The sequence below is a fragment of the Pongo pygmaeus genome, chromosome 20, assembly GCF_028885625.2.
Source record: "Pongo pygmaeus isolate AG05252 chromosome 20, NHGRI_mPonPyg2-v2.0_pri, whole genome shotgun sequence".
Taxonomy (NCBI): Eukaryota; Metazoa; Chordata; class Mammalia; order Primates; family Hominidae; genus Pongo; species Pongo pygmaeus.
Window position 1 is genome coordinate 56,017,963 of NC_072393.2, and position 24,753 is coordinate 56,042,715.

Consider the following 24,753-nt stretch of genomic DNA (forward strand, 5'->3'; position numbering starts at 1 on the left):
CTTCTAATTTTCATCCCAGGGAGGAAGATTTTTTTCCCATCTGATGGTCATTGTCAGTCGAGGAAACCTCCGCCCCCGACAGCGCCCCTAAATCCTTCTTTGGCTTCACCCTCCATGTTCTAGTTTCCTCATCTATAAAAAGGATAATCGTTTCCACTTCGTGGGGTTACCATGAGGATTAAAGGAGCTAACACGTGACAAAAGCTTCAAAAAATGTTTGCGTGGTAGTAAGCTCTGTTTAAGTCTTTTTTTTTTTTTTGAGACGGAGTCTCACTCTGTCGCCCAGCCTGGAGTGCAGTGGCGCGATCTCGGCTCACTTGCAAGCTCCGCCTCCCGGGTTGACGCCATTCTCCTGCCTCAGCCTCCCGAGTAGCTGGGACTACAGGCGCCCGCCACTATGCCCAGCTAATTTTTTGTATTTTGAATAGAGACGGGGTTTCACCGTGTTAGCCAGGATGGTCTCGATCTCCTGAGCTCGTGATCCGCCCACCTCGGCCTCCCAAAGTGCTCGGATCCCTGTTTAAGTCTTATTTAGTGTTAGCATTCTTCCGGTAGTGGTCTGGTGGGATTACGTTTGCCTAGTCCTAATTTCGGACGAGTTTCCACCCGCTTTCTAACCTCCAGCCATTTTTTTTTCCTTAGAAGGGGTCTCACTGTGCTGCCCAGGCTGATCTTGACCTCCTGGTGTCATGTGATCCTCCCGCCTTGGCCTCCCAGCGTGTTGGGCTTATAGCCGTGAGGCACCAAACCCAGTTGCTCCAGTCCTTTTATAATAGAAGACTCCCGGCTGGAGTTCCTGGCTTTGCTGGTGAATATGTGGGCTCTGGCTCCAACACTCACCCCCTCAAGATTGGGTTCCATGGTCACATAAGACTGGGATGCTCTCCTCCACCCCATGAACCTCTGTCTTCATATCTATAAAATGGGCACAGAGCCAGGCGCGGTGGCTCACGCCTGTAATCCCAGCACTTTGGGAGGCCAAGGCGGGTGGATCATTTGAGGTCAGGAGTTCGAAACCATCCTGGCCAACATGATGACACCCTGTTTCTACTGAAAATACAAAAATTACCCGGGCGGCAGTGGCGCGTAATCCCAGCTACTCGGGAGGTCGAGGCAGGAGAATCGCTTGAACCTGGGCGAGAGTGGGACCCTGTCTCAAAAAAATAAATAAAATGGGCACAGTAATTCCAACCCCCAGCTGTTCACTGATAATCAGACGCTGCCATTCGGTTTCAGAAAATGTTGAATGAACACTCACAACACACTTCACATTTATCTCAGAGGTAAAACTCTTTAATCTCAGAGCGCCCCTCCCAATTGCCGATCCCCCAACCCCTCACTCTCTCCCCCACACCAGGGCCGGAGAGTGAGGGCCCCTGCCCCCCACCTTGGGTGGACGAGGGCCCTTTAAGGCACCTGTGGAGGTGGGGGGCGAGGGGCGGGAGCTGGTACCATCCTGGATGCAGGGACGGGCTTCGATTGGCGGGCTGTTGTGGGGATGGATGGAACCAATGAAAGGGGGTGCCAGAGGCAGGGACAGTCTGGGGCCATCCCTGAGGGGGTCAGGGAACAAGTTGTCGGGACTTGGGCAAAGACGACCCCAGTCCTCGTAGTGTATGTAAAGAACGTAAATTGAAGGCCCCGGGCCAATTCTGGGAAGAGGAGGGCTTGGCCACGCCCCCAGGAAGCTGGAGCCAATTGGGAGGGAGAACTCAGGAAAAGCGGACGGTGACTATGTAGAGACTGGTCAAGCCCTTTACAGGATTCGAGCCAATCAAAAAAAGAGCTGTCCAGCGACTAGGGGATGGAGCCAATGCCGGGCGAGCAAAGCCCTTGTCGCTAGGCGGAAAACAAAGGAGTTGACCCATTTAGAGCTCAGAACTCAGCGAGCCAACCCCTTAATAGAAGGAATCTGTCGCTAGGCGGAGAGAGGCGACAGACCCAATCGGGAAACGGGACAGATCCCGCTCCTCGGCGCGGGAGGTCGTGGGCTGGAACTACGGCGGGGATTGGCAGAGGCGGGTCAATCCTGGGAAAGGGAGACTCAAGGAGGCCGGTCCCGGATCGGCCTCAGATTAGCGGGCCCCGGGAGTGGGGCGGGGGCGTAGTGTGGGACGGGGCGGACGCGGCCCGGGACGCTCCCTCCCTGGGCCTCAATATTTCCGCTTCAGCTTCTGGAAGTCGCTGGTGTTAAGCCGCGGCCGTGGCAGGTCCCCGAAGACCTGGGTGTCCTCGGCCTCTCGCAGCACCAGCGCGCGCATGCTCGCCGCGATGCGGTCCAGGTCGGGCGAAGAGGGCTGCGGGGACGGCGACGGGGCGAGGTCAGCGCCGGCAGGGCACTCCCCCTGCACCCACACGCGGTCCAGGGGTGCACCCTGGCTTCAAGCCAACTTCTAGCACGTCCCCGCCCTGCCACCTGTGCCCTGCGATGCCCACTGCCAGCAGTGCCCCTCCCCGTCTTGCTCTGCGTAGGAACCCTTCTACCCGGTTCAGACACCTCCTCCACGAAGCCTTCCTGCCCCTCTCCCTCTCCCCTTCTTGGCTTAGGACATTGCTTCCTACACAGTGGAAATGCTGTTGTCTGCTAGCCATTAAGGCTGCGTGCACCGTCTCATGTCTGAGAATCTGGGCTGGGGTTTCAGTCATGTTCCAATCAGACCTCTGCCGCTGACAAACAATGAGCAAGAAGTTTTGCTTCCCTAGGCCTCAGTCTCCCCTTCTGAAAAATGGGGCGAATAACAGGGTCTCTGTGAGGGCTGAGATAATCAGCTGTTACTGCTTTATCATGTGGTCACTGCGCTACAGAAAAGATCCCTCCCTGTGTCAGCCCCCACCAAGGAGCGGTCCTACCATTCTGCCTGCAGCTCCGGCACCTAGTACTGCCTCCACTACAGCCCCGTCACCCTGAGCTGGGCCCGTCCCCTTGCAGGATGGGACCCAGAGACCCAGATCAGGAACTGGACCTGAGCCCAGTGGGAGACCAGCCCCTGGGCACAGCACTCAGGAGGCCAGAGCGTTCAATTAACTGTGTTGCCATGAGTTGCAAGCACATAGAGCAGCAGCAGGTGGACCCCGCCTGCACCAGGCCCTGTTCCTGGTCTTCAGCGCTCACTGCCTCATTGAGGGAGGATGCACAGAAAAGGTGACCACTGTGACTGCTGGTTTGCACATTAAGGACACTGAGGCTTGGGGGGGGACTGTGGGGACCCAGGCCTCCTCCCTCAAAGCCCACAGCTCCTTCCTGAAACACACCTGGGTTCCAGTCCCAGCTCTGCCTCTCAAGGAAGTCACATGTCCCCTCAGTGCCTCAGTTTCCCCTCTGCTTCAGGGAGGCTCAGTGAAGGGTGAGGAGGACCCACCCAGGCCAGCACAGCCCAGCCCAGGAGCTTCAAACAGGGGTTGCTACAAGGGATGAACAGGGGACCAGGGAGTGGGACAAATTCTGCAAAGGGCCAGGAATGTGCAGGGTGGGGATGGAAGGTGATCTGAACCCTCCAAGCCTCAGTTTCTCCACTGGAGGTCATGCCAAAATACCTGTGCCTTGCCCAGAGCAGGTGTTCTATAAATAGAGATGCTCCTGGAAAGGAGAGGCCTTCTCTATAAGGCACTAGGACACATGGTAAGGCTACAATTGTTAAAACTGCAAGGCTCGGGTCCAAGAACTCGCCTCTTGAGGTTGAGGAGAGGATTCAGTTAGCTTATGGGTGGAAAGCAGCATCCATGCTGGAGGGCTTCCTGGAGGAGGCAGCTCAGAGCCCTTCCAGCTGCCCTCCCTACCTCCCCACATTTGCCCCTCACCGGCCCGTTCTCCTCATCTGATGACCGCGCCTCTGTCCTCTTCTCCTTGAAGCCCCAGACGGGCACAGACACAGGCAGGGACTTGGCGTACTGCTGTGTGGGTAGGGCTGAGGCTGGGGGCACCGAGCAGGTGGGGGGGCCGGCGGGGGTCTCCTCGCTCAGGCTGCCATCTGAAAGAGAGGGTGGATTTCAGCTCCTGTCCCTGCCTTTGTGTCGGCCGCGTGCCTGCCCCCAGGTAGGGAGGGGAACAGCCTGGGACACTCACCGTCTGTACTCTCGGGGTCCGACTCACAGAAGGGGGGAAGGTCCTGGAGGGTGGCATCCTCATCCATCACGAAGAGCCCTGTGGATGACATGAGTTAGAGGCCCGGGCCAGGCAGCACCTAGCCATGCTCCATGTGCCCTCCTCCTCAGCTACGGCCACCACCACAGCCACCACCTCCACCTCCCTGAGGCTTCTGAGACCCATTTCCTTCACCTCAAAAACAACTTCCTCTAGCAGCCTGCCTGGTCATCGGCAAAAACAAACCCAGTTTCTATGGATCTGCCACCTTCTCAGCTGCACACAACGGGCTGCTAACATGAAACCTCTACGATCTGTTCGGGACAATATGACTCAAAATACAGCCTGAGAGAACTATGGGATGACTATGACCTCTGTTTCACAAATGGAGACCTGGAGGCCCAGAGAAGTTAAGTCACTTGCCCGAGGTCCCATGGCTACTAAGGGACACCACCAGGATTTGAACTCAGGATGCCTGCCCTTCACCCTATGCGGGTTTTCTCCAGCAATGGTGAGGAGGCCGGCCATTGGTAATAACAACAAACAAGGACCTCCTAGTTACTGATCAAACTCCTACTAACTCCGCAAAGCCCTAGTGTTAACAGTCCAGCCTCCGGGAAGTGCCCAACCCCCAAATTCCCCCCAAAACAGCTGGTTGCTCCCTCCCTGGCTTCCTCAGATGTTGGCTGCACCCCAGATAACTCTTTAACTCCTACTTGGCCTCCCAGGCGTTGTGGAAACGACTCTGGTTCTACCCATGACCTGTTCCAGAGCCTTCCGACCCCCACTGGGACTCCAATTCCTTAGCTAGACCAGGAGCCCCTTGAGAAAAAAGCCCGAGCCTGCTCTGTGTCCCTGTGTCCACCACTCCCAGCACAGAGCTGGCCCCAGGACCAGTAAGGCTCAGAGCAGGGAAGGGACTGGCTTTAGATCACACAGCAAGCCCCGGGTAAGCCTGTCTGGCTCTGGGGTCCTGAGACTGCACTTCTGTAGAAGTACTCTGGGCTAAGCAGGCCCCCCCACGACAAAGCCTTCTGCGGGCACCTCAAGCGCTGGGCCGCACCCACCCCTGACCCCACCCTCTCACCTCCATTATCACTGATGGCCAGCTGCTCCCCGGAGGTCTCTGTCTCTGTGGGCTCATCCTCGTCCTCCTCGTTGTCCTCTCTGGCCAGGGTAGGCCGGGGTGGGCTGGGTGTGGGACTGGGTGGCTGTGGTGCTGGTGGGGGCGCAGGAGGCCGAGCAGCAGTGGCAGCCCTGTGGGCCAGTGCGATGTCGTGGAGGCAGCGGCGCGCTGCCTCCGCCAGGGCTCCTCGACCATGGGCAGCGTAGGCACAGGGGCCCGGGCGGGGTGGTGGCGGCGGAGCCGCGGTCAGCAGCACCAGCTCCGTGCCAGTCCGGGCCCGGAAGCGCTCAGCAGCCCCCACTACGGCCTCCCACAGCTCCTCGGGGCGCCCCGACGCCATCCGCGCCCTGCGGGCCAGAGCAGGACAGAGGGGGCTGAGGCTTGGCTGCCTACATCATCGCCACCCACTCAGGGTGTCCGCCCGTACCCTGGATGGCACTCACTCCCCTCCACCCACCTTGTCCCAGAGGTGCTGTGTGTCCTCCCCAAACCTGCTACTCCCCAGGATTCTCACCATCCAGCCCTCGAAGACCCAGACCCTGGCGACATCCTCTGTCCCAGCCCATCCCTCCTGCCCCAAGTCACTGTACTCCTTCCCCTTTGGCCCTGCCCTGGCCTCTGTGGGAGCCGCCAGCCACATGTGAGCACTGGAAAGGCAGGGAGTCCCAGCAGAGAGGCCTCTAACAGTAAAACCTGCACCGGGTTCTGAAGACTGAGTACAATAAAGCAGAACGAGCCGGGTGCAGTGGCTCAGGCCTGCAACCCCAGCACTTTGGGAGGCCGAGGCAGGCGGATCACCGAGCCCAAGAGTTCGAAGCCAGCCTGGGCAACATGTTGAGACCCCGTCTCTATTTAAAAAAAAAAAAAGAATTTTATCCGCTTTTTTTACTCTTTTAACATGGTGTCTAGAAAATTTAGAATTCCACGTGGGGCTTGCGTTGAATTTGATGGATGATGCCACCCTGCTCTGTCGCCCAGCCGTCCCGTTGAGAGTGTCCTGCACAAGGCCCAGGGGGTTCCTTCTGCACCCAGAGCTGATGCTACTCCTCGCCATAGTCCTCAGGACAGGCCTTGGAGACTCTGCGTGTTCTGGCCATCCCCAGCTCCTGGGCCATCCTGCCTCCACGGCCTTCCAGGGCCTCTGAGGCCCGAGGCCTTCAGAAAACATGGTCCCTGACCTTGATGACTTGTGCTCCATTCCCCACCAACCTTTCACTCATCCTAGGGTGGAAGAAACTTTCCCTCACCCCTAGATCCAGCCAGTCCCCTCCCTAAGGGGTCCCACACTGTCTGAGTGGCCGCTTTCCCAGCACACTTGCTTCCGGAGGGAACTGGCTGGTTCCATGACTGGGGCCTCAGAGAGTCGGGGCTGACCAAAGGCAAGAAATGGTGCTGGCGCTGCTCTCCGTGCTGGGAAATCCACACGGCTTTTCCTACAAGACTGTTCTGGCAGGTCCTCTGTCGTCCCTGATCCCCCAGGGTGCATCAGATGACTTCAGGAGCCCATCCGATGCCCTGGGCTTCCTCCATGAGCACTCATGTCACCTGAGCTTGTGACAGCTGTACCCTGGCTGCCTCCTGCATCAGACTGTGAATTCCCCCAAGGTCAGGGATTTGTGTTTGCAGGACAGGTCGGCCCTAAGCAGACAATGCAGGGTGCGTCTCCTTACTGGGTGAGAAGAGCGAGGGCAGGGGGGCTGGGTCCTTGCCCTGACTCTGTCTCAAACCTGCTGTGTGACCTTAGATGGCTCACTGGCCCTCTCTGTGCCTCATTTTCTTCCCCATTAACCAGCGTGGTTGAGCCAGAGCTGCTGGGCTGCGGAAGAGGCTCTTCCGGGAGGCAGTAAGCACACCGCCACTGCACGGATTCAGGCACAGCTGTGGTCCAGCCCACCAGGGTGAAGGGAGCAGGAAGTCTGGAGTCTGAATGAAATTTGCAGGCCTTTTATGACTCACGATCATTGATGTCGGTGTTTGCTGAGTACCTATTCAGTGCTGGGATTCCACACCTGGCATCTCACCTCCTATCTGACTCACTCAGGGAGTTCAAAGCCCCAAGGGAAGGAAGAGGTTTATCCACCACTTCCCAGAAGCCACGCAAGGACCCAAGATGGGATCAACCTTCTCATCCCACCGTTTCACCTACGCTATGAGGCAGGAGCTTTAGTTACAGTTCACCCCATTTTACAGTTGCAAACTCAGGCCCAGGGGCAGTCAGCATCTTGAAGGGTCCCACAACTGGAAGAGGCAGGGCTGGGACCTGGACTCAGAAAGTCTAGATCCGGGGCCTGTTCTAAATCCTGACCGCCATCCTGCCTGCCTTTAGGAGGGCAGATATTCTAATCCAGATGGAAAAGTGAGGCTCCGAGAGCTTAGGACACTGGCAAAAAAGCACACAGCTACATAGGGCACAAGTGGGGCTGAAACTGCTGACTGCCCAGCCCCAAAACCCCACTGAACTGGGGGGTACCCAGTGTCTCAAACGCACCCCTCATGTCTTCCCAGCTGATGAAGGAGGAAACTGAGGCTCTAAGCAAGAAATGGCTGGTCCAAAGTCAACTGCCTGGCCATGCTAGGCCTGGGGCTCTCACTTCCACGGGCCCCCAGCCCCTAATGACATGCGGACAAGAGCGGGAGAAGAGGTCCCGGAACACAACGTCAGGATGAACTCTCCCTGTACGCAATCTTGGAGTAGCCACTGGATTGAAGAAAGTGAAATAGGGTGAGTGGGTTGTGAGGGCTCCCCCAACTCAGGAGACATGAGCAAAAAGGACAGGGCGACTTCCACAGGCCTCTTTGCCAAGGTCCAGGGGCACCCTGTAATGTTACCCAACAGGAGAGTAGCCAATACCTAGGGGTCCTCCTTACCCTTCAGCTTCTAGAGGAGGTCCTGTTTCCTCCAAGGAGCTGAGAGATGGAGGAAGAACCCGCCCCGATGGACGAGTTTCGTTTAAGATCAGGGAGAGATGAGAGGAAAGTGAGACGTGTTCCCCACAGGAGCGGGGGCACGATGTGACCGTCCTCTTTGGATACAAGGAGGAGGGAAGAGAGCTAAGGAGGATAGGAGTGGAACCACCCCTCCTGTCGAAATTTTAGTACTCCACACCCCAAGATATGAGGAACCTGAGCATGAACGCGGTAGACATGGGTGGGGTGAGCGCCTGGGGCCACGCTCAGCTGCCCCGAGACCTCCCAACCTCGCCCGGGGTCCAGGGAGGACCCACTGGTCTAGAAAGAAAACAGGAAATCCCGCCCAGGCGGAGGCCAGGACCGGAAGTCCCGCCTTTGGACGGGTGAGGGGCGCCCCGAGGCCCCCCGAGCCATCCCCCGACCCCGTGGACGTGGTCCACGGCCCAGATAGAGATCCTAGGCGCTCTGGACACCGCAAAGTGAGGTTGTCTACGATTTGCCTCAGGTCTGACAGGACGATTCCCACGGGCGACCCCCTTCCAGCGCTCAGCAAAAGGTCGCTGGCGGACCTCTGCCCTCTGATCTGTGCAGGCCATACCCCACCCGTGAGCCGCTCGCCCTCCCAGCGCCCCGCTGCCTCAGGACGGCCAAATCCTCCCCACACCGCGGTTAACAACGCCGCCTCCACTCACGTGCCCGTAGCCAGCATGGCCGGCCCGGCGCCGTCGCCGCCCTCAAAAGACATGGCGGCGCCTTGCGTCACGTCCGCGCAGTTGCCCCGCCTCCTCTCCGCACACTCCGCCTCCCTTATCGGGACCGCCCGAGATCAAGATGGCGGCCACAGGGGCTTCATCCGAACCAGTGGACGAGGGTAACGACAGCGTGCCCATAAGAAAAATGGCGAAAGAAACGCTTCAGCTTTCCCGCCTAGAGCATTTCCATTTGCCCCCAACAATAATGGCCGTCCTCATACGCTCAATCATGAGCACAGTAAACGAAGGCAAGCGACCTGACGTCCCTGACCCACAATAAACTTCTTCGACAAAAGTAGAGGAAATCGGTGCTCGTTAACAACATTGCAGCCAACCGGGCTTAAGCAGCCCATAGTGTATATTGGCTCTCCCTCCCTCCAACCTGCTCCCATTCAGCACGAAGGCTGGCAAAGATCCAACACGGCAGCATTTCTTGCTTCGGTTTGCCAGGCTTCAAAATGGCGGCTCAGCCCGCTTTCTCGCGACGGTGACTCAGAAATTCGTCTGGGGCCGCTTCGTTTCTGGGGGTACTGACGGCTTCATCCCGTTATCCCGAGTCCCTCAGTGCCTCTTGTGGCGTACAGCTCCTCTCACCTCCTCTTCTCTTATCCGTTCGGCTCTTCCAGCTGTCGTGCCCCGCAAAGAGATGGGACAGCCCCGTATTAACATGGCCTTAGCTGACCGGCTTAGGCCATGCCCTCGAGCAAAATGGTACGTCCTTGGCTTCAATTCCAGTATACAATATGGAGAAGGAAGTGGGCGTTTCGAGGCGTGCTTGCCCCAGGTGGTGCAGCTCTCAGACCCTCCCACTTGTTTACTTCGTGGCGAGAGGGAGAACACTGCGCCTGCGCACTCTCCGTAGCCGGCTCCACCTTCAGCGTCTGCGCCACGTGACTCCGATCCACCCTCGAGGTTCCAGTGGAATAACCCCCTTCTGAAAGATGGTTTCACCCGCTCCTTCTCTAGAACGGGTCGGGCCGCTACCACTGTCCGGCCCGGAGGGGAACTGTTTTCTCCGGAAGTGACAACACGCTGACTAGGAAAAGGAGGAGGCGGGGCAGTGGGGCTTTCGGCGGCGACTATGGAAGGAGCCGGCTACAGGGTAAGCACTGAGGACGCATTCCCTCGCTTCAGTGTATGCGAAACGCCTCGTCTAGTGATTAGCTCTTCTCTCAGGTCTTGCGAGTGCTCTTGAGAATCCGGCATGGCCTTGGCAAACACCGATCTCTTATAAACGCGCCGTCACCCTCCCGTCCACCGCCCCAGGGAAGAACCTCTCATGGCCCCGCCCCCCAGCTCAGGCGACTCCTTGGGCCCTGCCCCCTGTGGAACGCACGCCAGCATCCGAACGCGGGCTAGACCATTCTCCCCGCCTTGGTCCCGGGGCAATGGCTCTCCCGGCCCCGCCCCCTGAGGGTGGCTCCTCCCGGGGCCCGTCCCTATTGGCTCCCCAGGCCGGTCCCCTCGCTTGGGCCCCAGCCCTCGCTGGTTCCCCCCAACTCAGGTGGTGTTTGAGAAGGGCGGAGTGTACCTGCACACCAGCGCTAAGAAGTATCAGGACCGAGACTCTCTCATCGCTGGTGTCATCCGTGTCGTGGAAAAGGTGCGCTGGGAGGGAGCAGGGCTCGGACCCGCTCCGAGCGGGATGCAGGCGGCAACTGTAGGAGTTTGGTCTGGCGGTCAGCAGTGGGGCCTGAAGAAGGGTGGGTGTGGGAACTGGAATGAGGGGCGGGACTTTGAAAGGCTGAGGGTAGAAACTGGGAAAGTTTGGAAATTTGCAACGGAAAGTTTTGGGAATGTGGTTTGGGGAGCGCCTCTAACCCCGCCTCCCTCCTTACCCTAGGACAATGACGTCCTCTTGCACTGGGCTCCTGTAGAGGAGGCTGGAGATTCCACCCAAATCCTCTTCTCCAAGAAGGTAGGCACCACCCGCTTTGCCCTTCTCTACTCGCTTTTCTTCTAGGTCCGTGCTGTTGTAAGTCATTTGAGGGACCTGTATACAATCCCAGATCTACTCGTGGGGCATGTGTGACCCTATTTGGGCTTGGGTACTCTGCCCCTCGGTTTGCTCCTCTCTGTGAAATCGGCAGAGGATGCCCATTCAAGGAAAAAGAGCAGGGAGCATGAGACACACGGTCGTGGGGACAGCTGACCCCTCTCTCCCTTTGCTTCTTGGGAGATCCCTGCCAGGGTGCAAGATGTGGATTCGAGTTGCTTGAAGGGAAGTGGCATTTCCTCTGGTGCCAGAGGACAGGGCCTGACAGCCTACTCACCCACTTCGTCACTGCTCCCGGCTTTCCCTTTGTTATATTTCCTGGGACTTCCCATGGCTGGACTCCGTCCTGGGCAATTCTGAGACCCAGAGATAAGTCAGATCCAGACCCACCTAAGCCCCGACCCTTATTCGCTTTTTGAGAAACTGATAGATGAGGTCGAAAACGCTAGGAAGTGTTGGAACTTTTGCACCCAGACAGTCTGATTCCAGATCCCCAACGCTTCCTGGGAGAGCAGACGTTTGAGCTGGGACTCCCAGGATATGAAAGGACAAGAAGGTATTTCAGGGACAGCAGAACAACCTTCAAGGCACACGGAGAAGTTGGATGCCTTTGTAGAGGGGTTCTTTAGTGGGGAATGAGACCTCCATTGGAGCTGTCGAGTTCCACCCAGGGGCAGGAAGTCAGTCGCCACCCACAGAGCTAGTGACGAGACACTGGAAGGCTGAGCTGGCCACCCGCACTGCCCCAGGGCAGGAGGATGAAGACGAAGATGAAGATGAGTCTCCACCTTGCTCCACAGCCAAACACAGCCAAGGCACCAGGAAGTTGTGTTACGTCACTTCTGCTTTTCAGGTTGGCCTGCATCTGATTGGTAGAATTTGTCCTGTGTCCTGGATTCCAGCTGCAGAGAAACCTGGGAAATGTAGTGGTTTTTTTATTTTGTTTTGTTTTGTTTTGTTTTGGACAGTCTCACTGTCTCAAAGAGTGCAAAGTGGTATCTTATTGTGGTTTTGGTTTGTATTTACTTAGTGAGTACAACAGTGTCCATTGAGCACTCTGCAGCCTGACTGCAGAGCCACTTGCCGTGTAGCATGGACCTCCCCATGCACTGGGAGACATGGGGTCAGGTCCTGGCTCGCTCTCTGGTTGCATTGGGTGACCCTGAGCAAGTGCTGTACCTTCTTTTTTTTCTTTTTTCTTTCTTTTTTTTTTTTTTTAATGAGACAGAGTTCGCTCTTGTTGCCCAGGCTGGAGTGCAATGGCACCATCTCAGCTCACTGCAACCTCCGCCTCCCAGGTTCAAGCGATTTTCCTTCCTCACCCTCCCGAGTAGCTGGGATTACAGGCATGCGCCACCATGCCTGGCTAATTTTTTTGTATTTTTTTAGTAGAAACAAGGTTTCTCCATATTGGTCAGGCTGGTCTCGAACTCCCGACCTCGGGTGATCCACCCGCCTCAGCCTCCCAACGTGCTGGGATTACAGGTGTGAGCCACCGCACCCGGCCTGCTGTACCTTCTTTGTGCCTCAGTTTCCCTCTTTATTCAATGGGGCTATGTTCCAGGGTAGCCTCAAGGCTCAGATCTGAATCCATAGCCCCTTACTGTCTGCTCCTTCCCTCTTCTAAGGACTCCAGTGGGGGTGACTCCTGCGCTTCTGAGGAGGAACCAACCTTTGACCCCGGCTATGAACCTGACTGGGCTGTCATCAGCACTGTGCGGCCACAGCCCCGCCACTCAGAGCCCACGAGAGGTAGGCTAAGGTGGCGGCCCTTGGGAAGCACGTGTAGGCCAGATAGGACACATCTTGCCCTCAGTGGTCACGGTCCCAAGGGCTTTGCTGCCCACGATCAAGAAGGCCACCAGTCACCACCTTCTAGTCCCAGGAGCATGGAAGTGAATGGGAGTATAGGACTGTCCCAGCCCAGGTCAACATGGCCAGTGTCTCTGAGGTTGCAGCCTTGCTCATCCTACTGGGCTCCCGGATTGGCTGTGGGTGCCCCCACACCAGGCCTGCCCCTGAGGTTCGAGGCTGGTGGGGTGACAGATGCAGCCAGTTAGGGTGATTTGCACCATCCTGGGGCCACACAGGGTGCAGGGGACATCCAGAGAAGGCACCTGACCCCTCTGGGGAATGGAGACCCCATCCAGGAAGAGGTGATGCTGGAGCTTGGCACTGAGGGACTCTTGGGAGTTTTCTCTTCTGGCAGAGAGAGCAGCCTGTACAAGCCAGAGGCAGGCGGCCCTGGTGTGTTTAGGGAGCCGCTGGCCTTTCATTGTAGCTCAAGTGTGGGATTTTGAGTGAAGAAAGGTTGGAGATAAGATAGGCAGGGGTGAAGGACAGACCCAAGGGGCCTCGAGTGCCAGGTTGAGGAATAGGGCCCTTACCCTGCAGGTCGAGGGATGCCTAGGAAGGTTCTAGAAAGGCACATGTCCACTGGGCTCCCTTCCCATCTTACTCATTTGTGCTTCCAAGGAATGTGAGGTCAGAGGCAGAGGGGTGGCTTGTGGCGGGGCCCTCAGGAGATGCCTGTGCTGAAGGAACATCCTGGGTTGAGGTTGATAAGGCCGACCTCAGCCTCCCACACTTCCCCTAACACAGCGCCGTCTCCCTAGGTGCAGAGTCCAGCTGCCCCCAGGGCTCCTGGGCCTTCTCAGTGAGTCTGGGGGAGCTCAAGTCCATCCGCCGCTCCAAGCCGGGCCTCAGCTGGGCCTACCTGGTTCTGGTGACCCAGGCTGGAGGTTCCCTGCCTGCACTGCACTTCCACCGCGGGGGCACCCGCGCCCTGCTCCGCGTCCTCAGCCGCTACCTGCTGTTGGCCAGGTGAGGTCTCTCCCAGTGCTGGGCCTTAAACCGGGCCCAGTCCCTCCATGGCTACAGCGTGACCTCTCGGGGCTGTGAAAGAAACACAACTCACACTGATTTAAAGGAAGGCACATATAGCCAGCATATATAACTGAAAAGTCAAAAGGGAGTATTGATTTCAGGCAGGACCCAGGTCCCAAAATGTTAGAAAGAGTTATCCTTTTTCCCTCTGAGTTCATCATTCTCTGGGGCCCCAGTATCCCTGGCTTAACAACCCGGCTGGATAGAAAGCACCTCTTTCCCCACATTCCAACAAGATCCCAGAGCTGCCTCTCATTGGCTCATCCCTGAGTCAGTCACACTGGACCGGAAGATGAAAGGCCCTCATTGGCCAGCCCTGAGTCATGTGCCCACCCCTGGGATCCAGCTCTGGGCCTCCTTTAACAGCATCCCCTGAAATGAGAGATTCCCCAGGGGTGGTTGGGACGCTGCAGCTGGAACGGATGTCGGCTGAGCACAGACAGCCTGGGACACTGGGCCCCTACCTGTGTATCACCTGTGCGTCACCTCCCGCCTCCCAGCTCCCCACAGGACTCCCGCCTCTACCTTGTCTTCCCCCACGACTCCTCTGCCCTCTCCAACTCCTTCCACCACCTGCAGCTCTTTGACCAGGACAGCTCCAATGTGGTGTCTGTGAGTGTCCCCGGCACCAGGCCTGGCGGGTGTGGGCAGGGAGGGACGAGAAGGGGCAGGCCGTGATCTCCCTTGGCCTCGTCCCCAGCGCTTCCTCCAGGATCCCTACTCCACCACCTTCAGCAGCTTCTCCCGAGTGACCAACTTCTTCCGGGGTGCCCTGCAGCCACAGCCCGAGGGAGCCGCCTCCGACCTTCCCCCGCCACCCGACGATGAGCCCGAGCCTGGGTTTGAGGTCATTTCCTGTGTGAGTAGTGAGTGGACCCTCCCTGTTATTTCTGGCCGTGTCTCCTTGGGCTCATGATTTCATTTCCCTGGGCCTCAGTTTCCTCCTTGGTAAAACGGAGATGGTAATGGGATCCCCTCAGGGGGTGCATGAGGAAAGCGCTCATGGCTCTGCCAGACACTGTGAGCACCTGCTCACTCTTATTGGGGGACTCCTCCTAATTGGGGAGTGACTTGGCTGCTGAGCCCCAGCAGAGGCTGCTGCCTGCCCCTGAATGTTAGCCATCCGTCAAGCTAAGAAGCTCTCTGAGCTTGTGGACTGAGGCTGGGTTGGGTCCCCCTACTGCCCCGCCGAGCCCCAGGCTCATTTGCCCTTTGGCTGCAGGTGGAGCTGGGGCCTCGGCCAACTGTGGAGCGGGGCCCTCCAGTTACAGAGGAGGAGTGGGCGCGCCACGTGGGCCCTGAGGGCCGCCTGCAGCAGGTCCCCGAACTGAAGAACCGGATCTTCTCAGGGGTGAGTGCCAGGACAGGTGGAAGGATGGGGCAGGGCCAGAACAAGGCCCCATTAAGCTGCCTGCCCTCCTGTACCCCCAGGGTCTGAGCCCCAGCCTGCGGCGCGAGGCCTGGAAGTTCCTCCTGGGGTACCTCAGCTGGGAAGGCACAGCTGAGGAGCACAAGGCCCACATACGCAAGAAAACGTGAGTCCTCAGGAGGCCCTGCCCTGCCAGGCATGACACCTGGCACCTCCTAGGGCACCAGTGGGCAAGTTCTGTGGACACTGGTTGTGAGCCTGCCGTATCTGGGCACCATCCTGCACCTGTGGAATACGGCAATGATCAAGCCAGACCCATCCTCACCTCTGTATGGTCTGTTTCCTGTCTCCATTGCAGTTTTCAGTCCTGTGCCATACTGTTTTAATGATCATAGTTTTGCAGCATGTTTTGTAACCTAGGAGGGCCCATCTCTCCTCATTCCTGGTGTAGGTTATGTACCTGCCAGGCACTGAGGATGCAGCAGTGCTGTACGATTCCCTGTCCCTGGTGCCCTGTCCAGCAGGGGGTGACAAATTTTCACCAAAAGCCCACAAAGCTATGTAGTGAGAGATGCCAGGAAGGTGAGGTGTAAGGAATAGTGGCAAGAATGACGAGGTGACCTGCTTGGGTCTGTGTGGTCAGGGAGGGGCTCTGAAGGGCTGACCTGGGAGGTGGTGCCAGGCTGGGAGGTCTCTGGGTGCTGCAGATAGTGGCGGCCTCACATCTTGTTTCCCTCTGCCACTCAGGGATGAGTATTTCCGCATGAAGCTGCAGTGGAAATCTGTGAGCCCTGAGCAGGAGCGGAGAAACTCACTCCTGCACGGATACCGCAGTCTCATCGGTCGGTGTCAGAGGTGGCACTTAGGGTGGATGGGCTCAGGGAACCACAGGAGGGCCTCAGGCATGAGTGCGAGGGGGAGATAGAGGGAGCCCCTTGCCTCCCCAAGACCAGGGAGAGGGCATCTTGGGGGAAAGCGGCATGGGCTGTTGGGGAATGGCCCTGGGGGAGCAAGGCCAGGGACAGGATGGGAAAGAAGGGGAGCCCGGCTGCCTTGGGGCCCAGTCTCAGTTCTGTCGATGCCTGGAGATCTTGGCAAGTGATTTTGCCTCCCTGGGCCTCAGTTTCCCCTACTGTGGGAGGATACAGCTAGCTGGCGAGTGGGAGGCCCGGCGCCTCACAGCAGGAGCATCAGTGATGGTTTCTAGAACCAGCTCCACTTCTCCCCCAGAGCAAACCCCGAGGCTAGGGGCTGCCAGCAGGAGGAGCAGTGGGGGCTGGCACTGGTAGCCAGCAGGGATGGGCCCCCCTACCCTTCTCACCTTTGCACCCTGTGCCCGGTCCCCTCAGAGAGGGACGTGAGCCGCACTGACAGGACCAACAAGTTCTACGAGGGTCCCGAGAACCCGGGGCTGGGACTGCTGAATGACATCCTCCTCACCTACTGCATGTATCACTTCGACCTCGGTGGGTGCCAGGCCTGGGGACGGGTGCGGCCGGGGCTGTCCAGGGGAGCGCTGCGGGCTTGGCTGCAGCCTGACCCCTTGTCCCTCCAGGCTACGTCCAGGGCATGAGTGACCTTCTCTCCCCGATCCTCTACGTCATTCAGAACGAGGTGGATGCTTTCTGGTGTTTCTGTGGCTTCATGGAGCTTGTGGTGAGGCTCGGGTCAGGGGTGGGACACAGGCCTGTCGAGCGATCAGGGGTCCTGGCACCTCACAGGGTCTGCTCTTCCCCCCATCCTTCTGTCCCACAGCAAGGGAACTTTGAAGAGAGCCAGGAGACCATGAAGCGGCAACTCGGGCGACTGCTGCTGCTCCTGAGGGTGCTGGACCCCCTGCTCTGCGACTTCCTGGGTATGTCTCTCAGGAGGGCGGGCAGGAGGCAGTGGGGCCATAGACCTTGCCAGATTCTCTGGTAGCAGCCACAGGTGGCATCCTGGACATTGGGTCTAGATCCAAACAAGAGAAACATCCCCGCACAACCTAGAATGTAGAGGCAGAATTGCTGTTTGAAGCAAAACTTCACCAAATGCAGACACACAGGCACGCTGACTCACCCCATCCTCATGCTCACCTAGATCCTGTTTGGGCTTTGCCTTTGGCTTAACCTGCAGAGTATTTTTCAGAAATAAGGACCTAGGCGTTCCTGCCACTTATCTCCACCTGGCCGTGGCTCACCTTGAACCAGGAATCAGAGACTGCTTCTCTGGGCCCTGGGGCTGGGGGTGCTGCATCCCAGCTTTAACATTTTTATTCTTCGACCAGGCACAGTGGCTCACGCCTGTAATCCTAGCACTTTGGGAGGCCGAGGCGGGCAGATCACCTGAGGTCAGGAGTTCAAGACCAGCCTGACCAACATGCAGAAACTGTCTCTACTGAAAATACAAAATTAGCTGGGCCTGGTGGCACACGCCTGTGATCCCAGCTACTCAGGAGGCTGAGGCAGGAGAATCGCTTGAACCTGGGAGGTGGAGGTTGCAGTGAGCCAAGATCACACCATGGCACTTCAGCCTGGGCAACAAGAGCAAAACTCCATCTCAAAAAAAAATAATTATTATTTTTACATATATATATATATATATATATATATATATATTCTTTATTACTTGGTCAGTATAAAACTGCAGGAAATTAAGATGAAGAAAAAAAAGTAAGGCTGGGTGTGGTGGTTCATGGTTGTAATCCCAGTGCTTTGGGAGGCCGAGGTGGGAGGATCACATGAGCCAAGGAGTTTGAGACCAGCCTAGCCAACACTGGGAGACCAAAAAAAATTGGGAGACTACAAAAAGATTTAAAAATTAGCCTGGGCGCAATGTCATCCTGGGATTATGCCTGTAATCCCAGCACTTTGGGAGGCCAGGCAGGTGGATCACTTGAGGCCAGGAGTTCCAGACCAGGCTGGGCAACATAGCAAAACTCTGTTTCTACTAAAAATACAAAAAAATTAGCCAGCTATGGTGGCACACGCCTGTAATCCCAGCTGTTGGGATTGGCTGAGGCACAAGAATCATTCGAACTGGAGTGGGGGAGGTAGCAGTGAGCAGATTGTTCCACTGCACTCCAGCCTGGGCAACAGAGTGAGAACTTGCCTCAAAAAAAAAAAAAAAGAAAAGGTCAGGTGCGGTGGCTCACGCCTGTAATCCAGCACTTTGGGAGGCTGAGGTAGGCGGATCACCTGAGGTCAGGAGTTCGAGACCAGCCTGGCCAACATGGTGAAACCCCGTCTCTACTAAAAATACAAAAATTAGCCGTGGGTGGTGGCGGGCACCTGTAATCCCAGCTACTCAGGAGGCTGAGGCAGGAGAATCACTTGAGCCAAGGTTGCACCACTGCATTCCAGCCTGGGCGACAGAGCGAGACTCTGTCTCAAAAAAAGAAAAAGGAAAGTTAAAGTTGCTGTTTGATATCATTATTTTTCTTGAGTGCAGATGGTGATGATAATAAGTTAAACTTATTCATGAACATTTCCTCGATGCTTTAGGACCCCCCGGGGAGGGAGCTGAGATATTCTGTCCTCACCTTACTGATGAGGAAACTAAGCCATAGAAAAGCGTCACCTCCTAGGGCACAAGGACAGAGGCTGCGTCTGTGTCACTCAGAGCCTTCTGAAACATCACTTTGCCTGACTGCACGGCATCGTGTCCACCTGTGAGATGTGGCAGAATTGATTTAACTTGACCTGCTGGAGATTCGGGTCCTTTGCAGTTTTTCATCACGGTGCATAGTCTGGGTAATTTCTTTAGGTTCACTTCCAAGAAGTGGAATTTTGTTCAGGACAGTGCTTGTTTTCACAGCTTTGGAGAGTTTTGTCCTCCATCGTTACTTTCCTAAAAAGTTAGAATGCTCAGACTCTCACTTTCATTTGAGTTAACTTGGGGGGATAAAAAGGTTCACCAGCTTAATTTTTTTTCTTTTTCTTTTTGAGACGGAGTCTCGCTCTGTTGCCCAGGCTGGAGAGCAGTGGCGCGATCTCGGCTCACTACAACCTCCACCTCCCGGATTCAAGCGATTCTCCTGCCTCAGCCTCCCAAGGAGCTGGAATTACAGGGGTGTGGCACCATGCCCAGCTAATTTTTGTATTTTTAGTAGAGATGGGGTTTCACCACGTTGGCCAAGCTGTATTTTTAGTAGAGATGGGATTTTACCATGTTAGCCTGGCTGGTCTCGAACTCCTGGCCTCAGGTGATCCACCCGCCTCACCCTCCCAAAGTGCTGGGGTTACAGGCGTGCGCCATCGCACCCGGCCCTCAGCTTAAACTTTTGCTAACAGCATATCTAGGAGTGTCAGTTTCCTTAGCCCTCACCAGCAGCGGGCACTGAGGTCTGTTTCCTCGGGCGTGCTGGGCGTCCTGCCTCCTTTCCATGTCCATGGCAGATGTGGAAGTATAATAGCACACTTCCTCTGGAGAGTGGGAGGAAGGAGGGGCAGGGCCCGCGTTCAGGGCTGCTCCTGCCTCACCTGCGAGGTTCCCGAGCCAGGCATAAGTCACTTGCCTAGACTTGGGGAAGGTCTTCCAGTCAGGATGACTTCTCAAACTCTCAGTCCCAGCGCTGGGCAAGGCTGAGTGGGTTCCATGTCATCCCCCAGATTCCCAGGACTCCGGCTCTCTCTGCTTCTGTTTCCGGTGGCTGCTTATCTGGTTCAAGAGGGAATTCCCCTTCCCGGATGTCCTTCGGCTGTGGGAGGTGGGCCAGCCAGTTTGGGCGAGAGGCCTGAAGGGGTGGGCTCACCTGCCCTAGGAGAGCCTGGGAGGTTGGGCGGAGAGGGGCAGACCCTGGTGGGACCTCAGGCCCAGGCTGGGCTATGACCCCTCCCTCCCTCTGTCCCGCACCCCCAGGTGCTGTGGACAGGGCTCCCTGGCCCCAATCTGCACCTGCTGGTGGCCTGCGCCATCCTGGACATGGAGAGGGACACCCTCATGCTGTCCGGCTTCGGCTCCAATGAGATCCTCAAGGTGAGGCTCCGGCCCCGCCCCCACCCTGTCCACCCTGAACTGGGCGCTGCCCAGGCCCGCAGTACCTCCGGGGAGCAGGTGTTCATTGTGGGATTATTGAAAGCCTGGTTAGCTGGGAGCGCAGTGGGGGTGGGGTCGCGTAGGTTTCCCTTCTGCCCCATGCCATGCCTGCTCCCAGCAAGGTCCTCCGGGCAGGTGGGTAGGGACCTTCCCTTCCCGAGGACGTGCTCACAATGCTCCCGGAGGCCTGAGAAGCATGACTCCCCCCAGCGCACCTCTGAGCCCCCAGAGGGCCAGCCCGGTGTGTCTTCATTGTTTCCCAGCACGAGGCACAGAGTGGGCGCTCGGGCGGAGGTGGCTGAGTGCCGGCTGGCGCCTGACCCACCCCCTCCCGCAGCACATCAACGAGCTGACTATGAAGCTGAGCGTGGAGGACGTGCTGACCCGCGCCGAGGCCCTGCACCGCCAGCTAACCGCCTGCCCCGTGAGTCCCCGTCCACCCCGCAGCGCCCAGCCCGAACCCCGACAGACCCCCGCCCCCATCCCACCTTCACCTTCCGCTTTTCGCTTCTCTCACCCCGCGCCTCCAGGAGCTGCCCCACAACGTGCAGGAGATACTGGGGCTGGCGCCGCCCGCAGAGCCCCACAGCCCCTCGCCCACCGCCTCCCCGCTGCCTCTGTCGCCCACCCGGGCCCCGCCCACCCCGCCGCCTTCCACGGACACAGCCCCGCAGCCCGACAGCAGCCTGGAGATCCTGCCCGAGGAGGAGGACGAGGGCGCCGACTCCTAACCCCGCCAGGCAGCCTCGTTCTGCACAGGCACTTTAGCCCGAGCCAGGCACACCTGGGAGGGGGCGGGTGTGCTCCGCCGCGCTACTGATAAGCTGGCTTCATTAAACTGACACTTCTCATGTGCAGTTGGCTTCTTGGTGGTGGGGGGAAGGCTGCCAAGTGGGCTCTGACCTGGGTGGGGAAGGGATGGTGGCTGGGCAGATCCTAGGGTGAATGATTGGGGTTTGTGGAGGCAGGGCTCCCTGAGTTGCCTGATTTGTTTTTTTGTTTGTTTGTTTGTTTTATGAGATGGAGTCTTGCTCTGTCGCCCAGGCTGGAGTGCAGTGGCAGATCTCGGCTAATTGCAGCCTCCGCTTCCCGGGTTCAAGCAATTATCCTGCCTCAGCCTCCTGAGTAGCTGGGACTACAGGCGTGTGCCACCACACCTGGCTGATTTTTGTAATTTTGGTAGAGATGGGGTTCCACCATGTTGGTCAGGCTGGTCTTGAACTCCCGACCTCAGGTGATCTGCCTGCATTGGCCTCCCAAAGTGCTGGTATTACAGGCGTGAGCCAGCGCACCCGGCCAGATTTGGGGTTTTTGGAAGAGGATAGGGTGCTCTGGGCGGCGGCTGCGACCTGGTAGCTGTGTGGGAACACTTCCCGGACATAACCAAGGTGGAAGGGCCTGCAGAGATGCACTCTGGGGAGCCTGCCCTCCCAGCTGCTGCTTGTGAGAAAAATCACCTCCTGTTCAGCCACTGTCAGCCGGGTTTTCTGTTACTTGCATTAGGGCCCATCTGTGCTTCAGCCTCGTGACAGAGATGGTCGTTGTGATTGCCATTTCCCGGTGGTGCAGGGCGTCTTTCCGGTTCCCTCTATGTGCACCCCCCCCACCCTCCTCTGGAGCCCCACTGTCCAGGAAGAAGTGAGGGGCAGATTCTTGGGGGGTTCCAGGATGGGCGTGGCGCCTGCTAACTGTAGGGCTAGTGGTTCCGATGCAGGCAAACTGGGGAAGTAACTGAGATACGGGGGAGTCTGGACCACACGGCTTTTTCCGAAAATACTTTAATGCGAGGTCCTCCTGTGGGTCGTGTTTTGGAGAGAGAACTGGCCTTGGACTGGAGGGTGGCTGCCCTCTTCCTTTGCCAGGTCATGCGAGGGGCTGCCGGCCACCCCATGCACATGCCCCTGCCCCTCCATGTCAGACGCGTGCCCCTCGGGGCTGGCCGTGTCCGATGCAGGCCCCTTCCGGCTGTTGATCTTGATAGCGGCGCGCAGCGCCGACTTGACCGCCGTTTCCACCCAGCCGTGCGGGTAGGCGGTGTGCTCCCCGGCAAAGTAGATGCGGCCATAAGGGACCGTCCAGTAATCGTTTTCGGTTTGCCAGAGCGCCGGCGGCTGTACCACGAAGCCACCCTGGCTGTGCGGGTCCTCCGCCCAACGCTTGACGACGCCGGTGCCATCCCAGAGCTGGCGCACGACAGGCCCGTGCAATGCCGCCACGTCGTCGAGCGCCAAGCGCAACGCTTCTTCCCGGCTCAAGCCGGCGAACGTTGCCGCCGCGTCCGACCACGTGTACGAGGCCAGCAGCAGCGCGCCCTCGCGCGGCGGCGGGTAGAAAATCATGCGCGACGGGCGATCGGTGTTCGAGTGGCCGCCTTCAATGTGCTCCTCGCGCCAGAAGGGCCTGCGGAAGCTTAGGAACACCTTGGTGGCCGGCACATAGTGCAGCCTCCGCAGCGCCTCCTGCATGTGGCGGGGCAGCGGCGGAGAGAAGGTGATGCGCTTCACCGCCGGTCCGCTCGCAGTTAGCAGCACCACGTCGGCCTTCAGCACCTTCAGATTCCGCTCCAGGGGAGAGGTCTCGATCTGCACATGCACATCGTGCGGGCCCTGGGTCATCGCCACGACGGGCGCGTTCAACAGCACAAGCCCGGACAGCGAGCTCAGCAGCGCGCGCGGCAGCAGGTCCCAGCCACCCACGATGCGGCTGTACCTGCAGGCGGGGCGGGGCGGGGTGGGGGCGTGACCTGGGCTCTGCAGCCCTGCCCCTCCGCCTGGCCCCACCCACCCCGGCAGCTGGCCCCTATGGGCACCGGCCCGCTCCCCCGTCATCCACCTCTCCCGACCCCGCCCGTCCCTGACATCCCGAAGGCCGCAGGAGTAGTAGATTGTGTCACCAGGGACCCCACCACTTCTCCCCTAGGCCGTGTCCTTTATCTGGGAACCCTTAGCCCCGCAGCCATCAATTAGGCCACGCCGTTCACAGCCCCGCCCCCAGACCCAGAGGCTCCGCCCACTTCCTGCTACTTCCCCTGATTGGCCCCCGCCCGCTAGCCCCGCCCCTTACTGGAGTCTGTCGCTGAGGCAGCTGTGGGCCCGGAGGGCCTCGGCGAGGCTGAGATAGAAGAAACCATCCTCGGACATCACGTCTCCCAGAAGCTGCACGGCCGGCCGGCTCAGGTTCCCCTCCCCGAGGAGATATTCCTGCAGGTTGGGCACAGGCCGAGGTCAGGGCCCAGGCAGGCTGCACCCCCGAGAGAGCCCCTCCGCAGCCGGGCCTCCTGGTCCCATGACATGTCATTGGACCGTAGGATCCGGTCCCCGCTCTCTGACAGATGAGGGAAACGGAGGTCCAGAGAGGGGGCGTGTCCAGCCCCCGGGTCAGGCAGGAAGGCGGTGGCAGGACTAGGGTCCCAGGTACCCGCCTTGTGACTCTCTGAGGAAGGCCTCATGGTCACTCTCTTTGCCCTGCGTCTCAGCAGAACCAAGGGCGCCACTTACCAAGAGCGTGTGCCTTTCAAACTTCTTCATTGCCTTTCTGCAGCCCAGTGCCTTGAGGTCTTTGAGGGCCTGTTGTGGAAGAAGCGGATATGGTGCTGAGCTGCCCGGGCAGCCACGCTGGAGGCCGGGCCTGGAGCCCACACCCGGCTTCTCCTCGTGGTTCTGCCCACCGCCGGCCATTCACCACTCTCAAGCCCCTGGGCTTTTGCCCACACCGTGCCCTCCGCCTTGCCCTCCACAGCAACTCAGATGCCACTACTCCTCCGATATTCCCGAACTGTTAATGCCGCCGCATCCCCCCTCATTCGGCTGGCCCGGCTGGTCACAGCTAATCCCGGTTGGGTGTTATTTTGCCTATTTCTCAGCCAGCCAGCCAGACTGTGAGCTCCATGGAGGCAGGGATGTGGGCAGCTGGAGAGGAGATTGGGAGAGGGTCCCAGGCGTGCAGTGTCCTCCCCGGGGGCTCAGTGATTATTTGTTGCCTGAATCCCTGTGGCCACGGACAGAAGCTGGTCCCCTGTGCCACTGGTCAGTGCTGACAGGGCATGATGGCTGAGAAGTTTACCTACTGTCCGTCCCTTGCCCACAGCCCTCCTGTTGCTCCCCAGTGCCTGGAGCCACAGAGTTCTTGCCCCTCAGCCTCAGGTTCAAGGCCCCTGCTAGCCCCTCAATGTCTTTTTTTTTTTTTTTGAGATGGAGTGTCGCTCTGTTGCCCAGGCTGGAGTGCAGTGGTGCCATCTCAGCTCACTGAAATCTCTGCCTCCCAGGTTCAAGTGATTCTCCCAACTCAGCCTCCCAAGTAGCTGGGATTACAGGCTCCCGCCACCACACCTGGCTCATTTTTGCATTTTTAGTAGAGACAAGGTTTCATCATGTTGGCCAGGCTGGTCTCGAACTCCTGACCTCAAGTGATCTGCCCGCCTCGGCCTCCCAAAGCGCTGGGATTGCAGGCGTGAGCCACTGCATCTGGCCTCAGTCCATGTCTTTTATGGCAGCTCTGGTTCTGTGAACAGTGTACAGTGCCCAGACCACCTGCCCTCAGGGCTCTCCCACCTACACATCCGGCACCTATTGTTTCCCTGCCTGTCTTTACGTGGCACATGAGTGCCTGTCCTTCAGC

General features: G+C 58.2%; 3 protein-coding genes across 16 annotated transcripts in view; 1 reads left to right on the plus strand and 2 right to left on the minus strand.

The window, feature by feature from the left end:
• Positions 1-1,271: 1,271 nt before the first annotated feature.
• Positions 1,272-10,525, minus strand: AKT1S1 (AKT1 substrate 1). 6 transcript variants are annotated; one of them, XM_054464845.2, is made up of 6 exons: positions 8,716-8,817; positions 7,696-7,905; positions 5,169-5,554; positions 4,064-4,141; positions 3,799-3,968; positions 1,272-2,297 (listed from the first exon to the last, which is right to left on the minus strand). In XM_054464845.2, the coding sequence occupies exons 3-6, from the start codon at positions 5,545-5,547 to the stop codon at positions 2,154-2,156; spliced, it is 771 nt and encodes a 256-aa protein (XP_054320820.1). In that variant the 5' UTR covers positions 5,548-5,554; positions 7,696-7,905; positions 8,716-8,817; the 3' UTR covers positions 1,272-2,153. The 6 variants fall into 6 exon arrangements, with proteins under 6 accessions (XP_054320820.1, XP_063513394.1, XP_054320818.1 ...); XM_063657324.1 differs by lacking the exons at positions 7,696-7,905; positions 8,716-8,817 and adding an exon at positions 10,401-10,525; XM_054464843.2 differs by lacking the exons at positions 7,696-7,905; positions 8,716-8,817 and adding an exon at positions 9,464-9,604.
• TBC1D17 (TBC1 domain family member 17) lies at positions 9,708-20,987 on the plus strand. 2 transcript variants are annotated; one of them, XM_054464826.2, is made up of 17 exons: positions 9,708-9,971; positions 10,374-10,472; positions 10,713-10,787; positions 12,494-12,617; positions 13,481-13,688; positions 14,252-14,363; positions 14,452-14,610; positions 14,974-15,102; positions 15,183-15,286; positions 15,868-15,962; positions 16,470-16,586; positions 16,676-16,776; positions 16,876-16,975; positions 19,710-19,807; positions 19,960-20,076; positions 20,474-20,560; positions 20,667-20,987. In XM_054464826.2, the coding sequence occupies exons 1-17, from the start codon at positions 9,951-9,953 to the stop codon at positions 20,865-20,867; spliced, it is 1,947 nt and encodes a 648-aa protein (XP_054320801.1). In that variant the 5' UTR covers positions 9,708-9,950; the 3' UTR covers positions 20,868-20,987. The 2 variants fall into 2 exon arrangements, with proteins under 2 accessions (XP_054320801.1, XP_054320802.1); XM_054464827.2 differs by having other exon boundaries at positions 9,842-9,971; positions 20,400-20,987.
• A 911-nt stretch (positions 20,988-21,898) lies between these two features.
• Positions 21,899-24,753, minus strand: part of IL4I1 (interleukin 4 induced 1) — a 40,195-nt gene continuing 37,340 nt past the window's right edge. For all 8 annotated transcript variants that reach the window (XM_054464831.2, XM_054464828.2, XM_054464834.2 and 5 more), the window contains 3 exons: positions 23,634-23,702; positions 23,200-23,336; positions 21,899-22,845 (listed from right to left, as the gene is read on the minus strand). In XM_054464831.2, the coding sequence (XP_054320806.1) occupies positions 21,915-22,845; positions 23,200-23,336; positions 23,634-23,702 (1,137 nt within the window). In that variant the 3' untranslated portion in view covers positions 21,899-21,914. The remainder of the gene's footprint in view (positions 22,846-23,199; positions 23,337-23,633; positions 23,703-24,753) is intronic.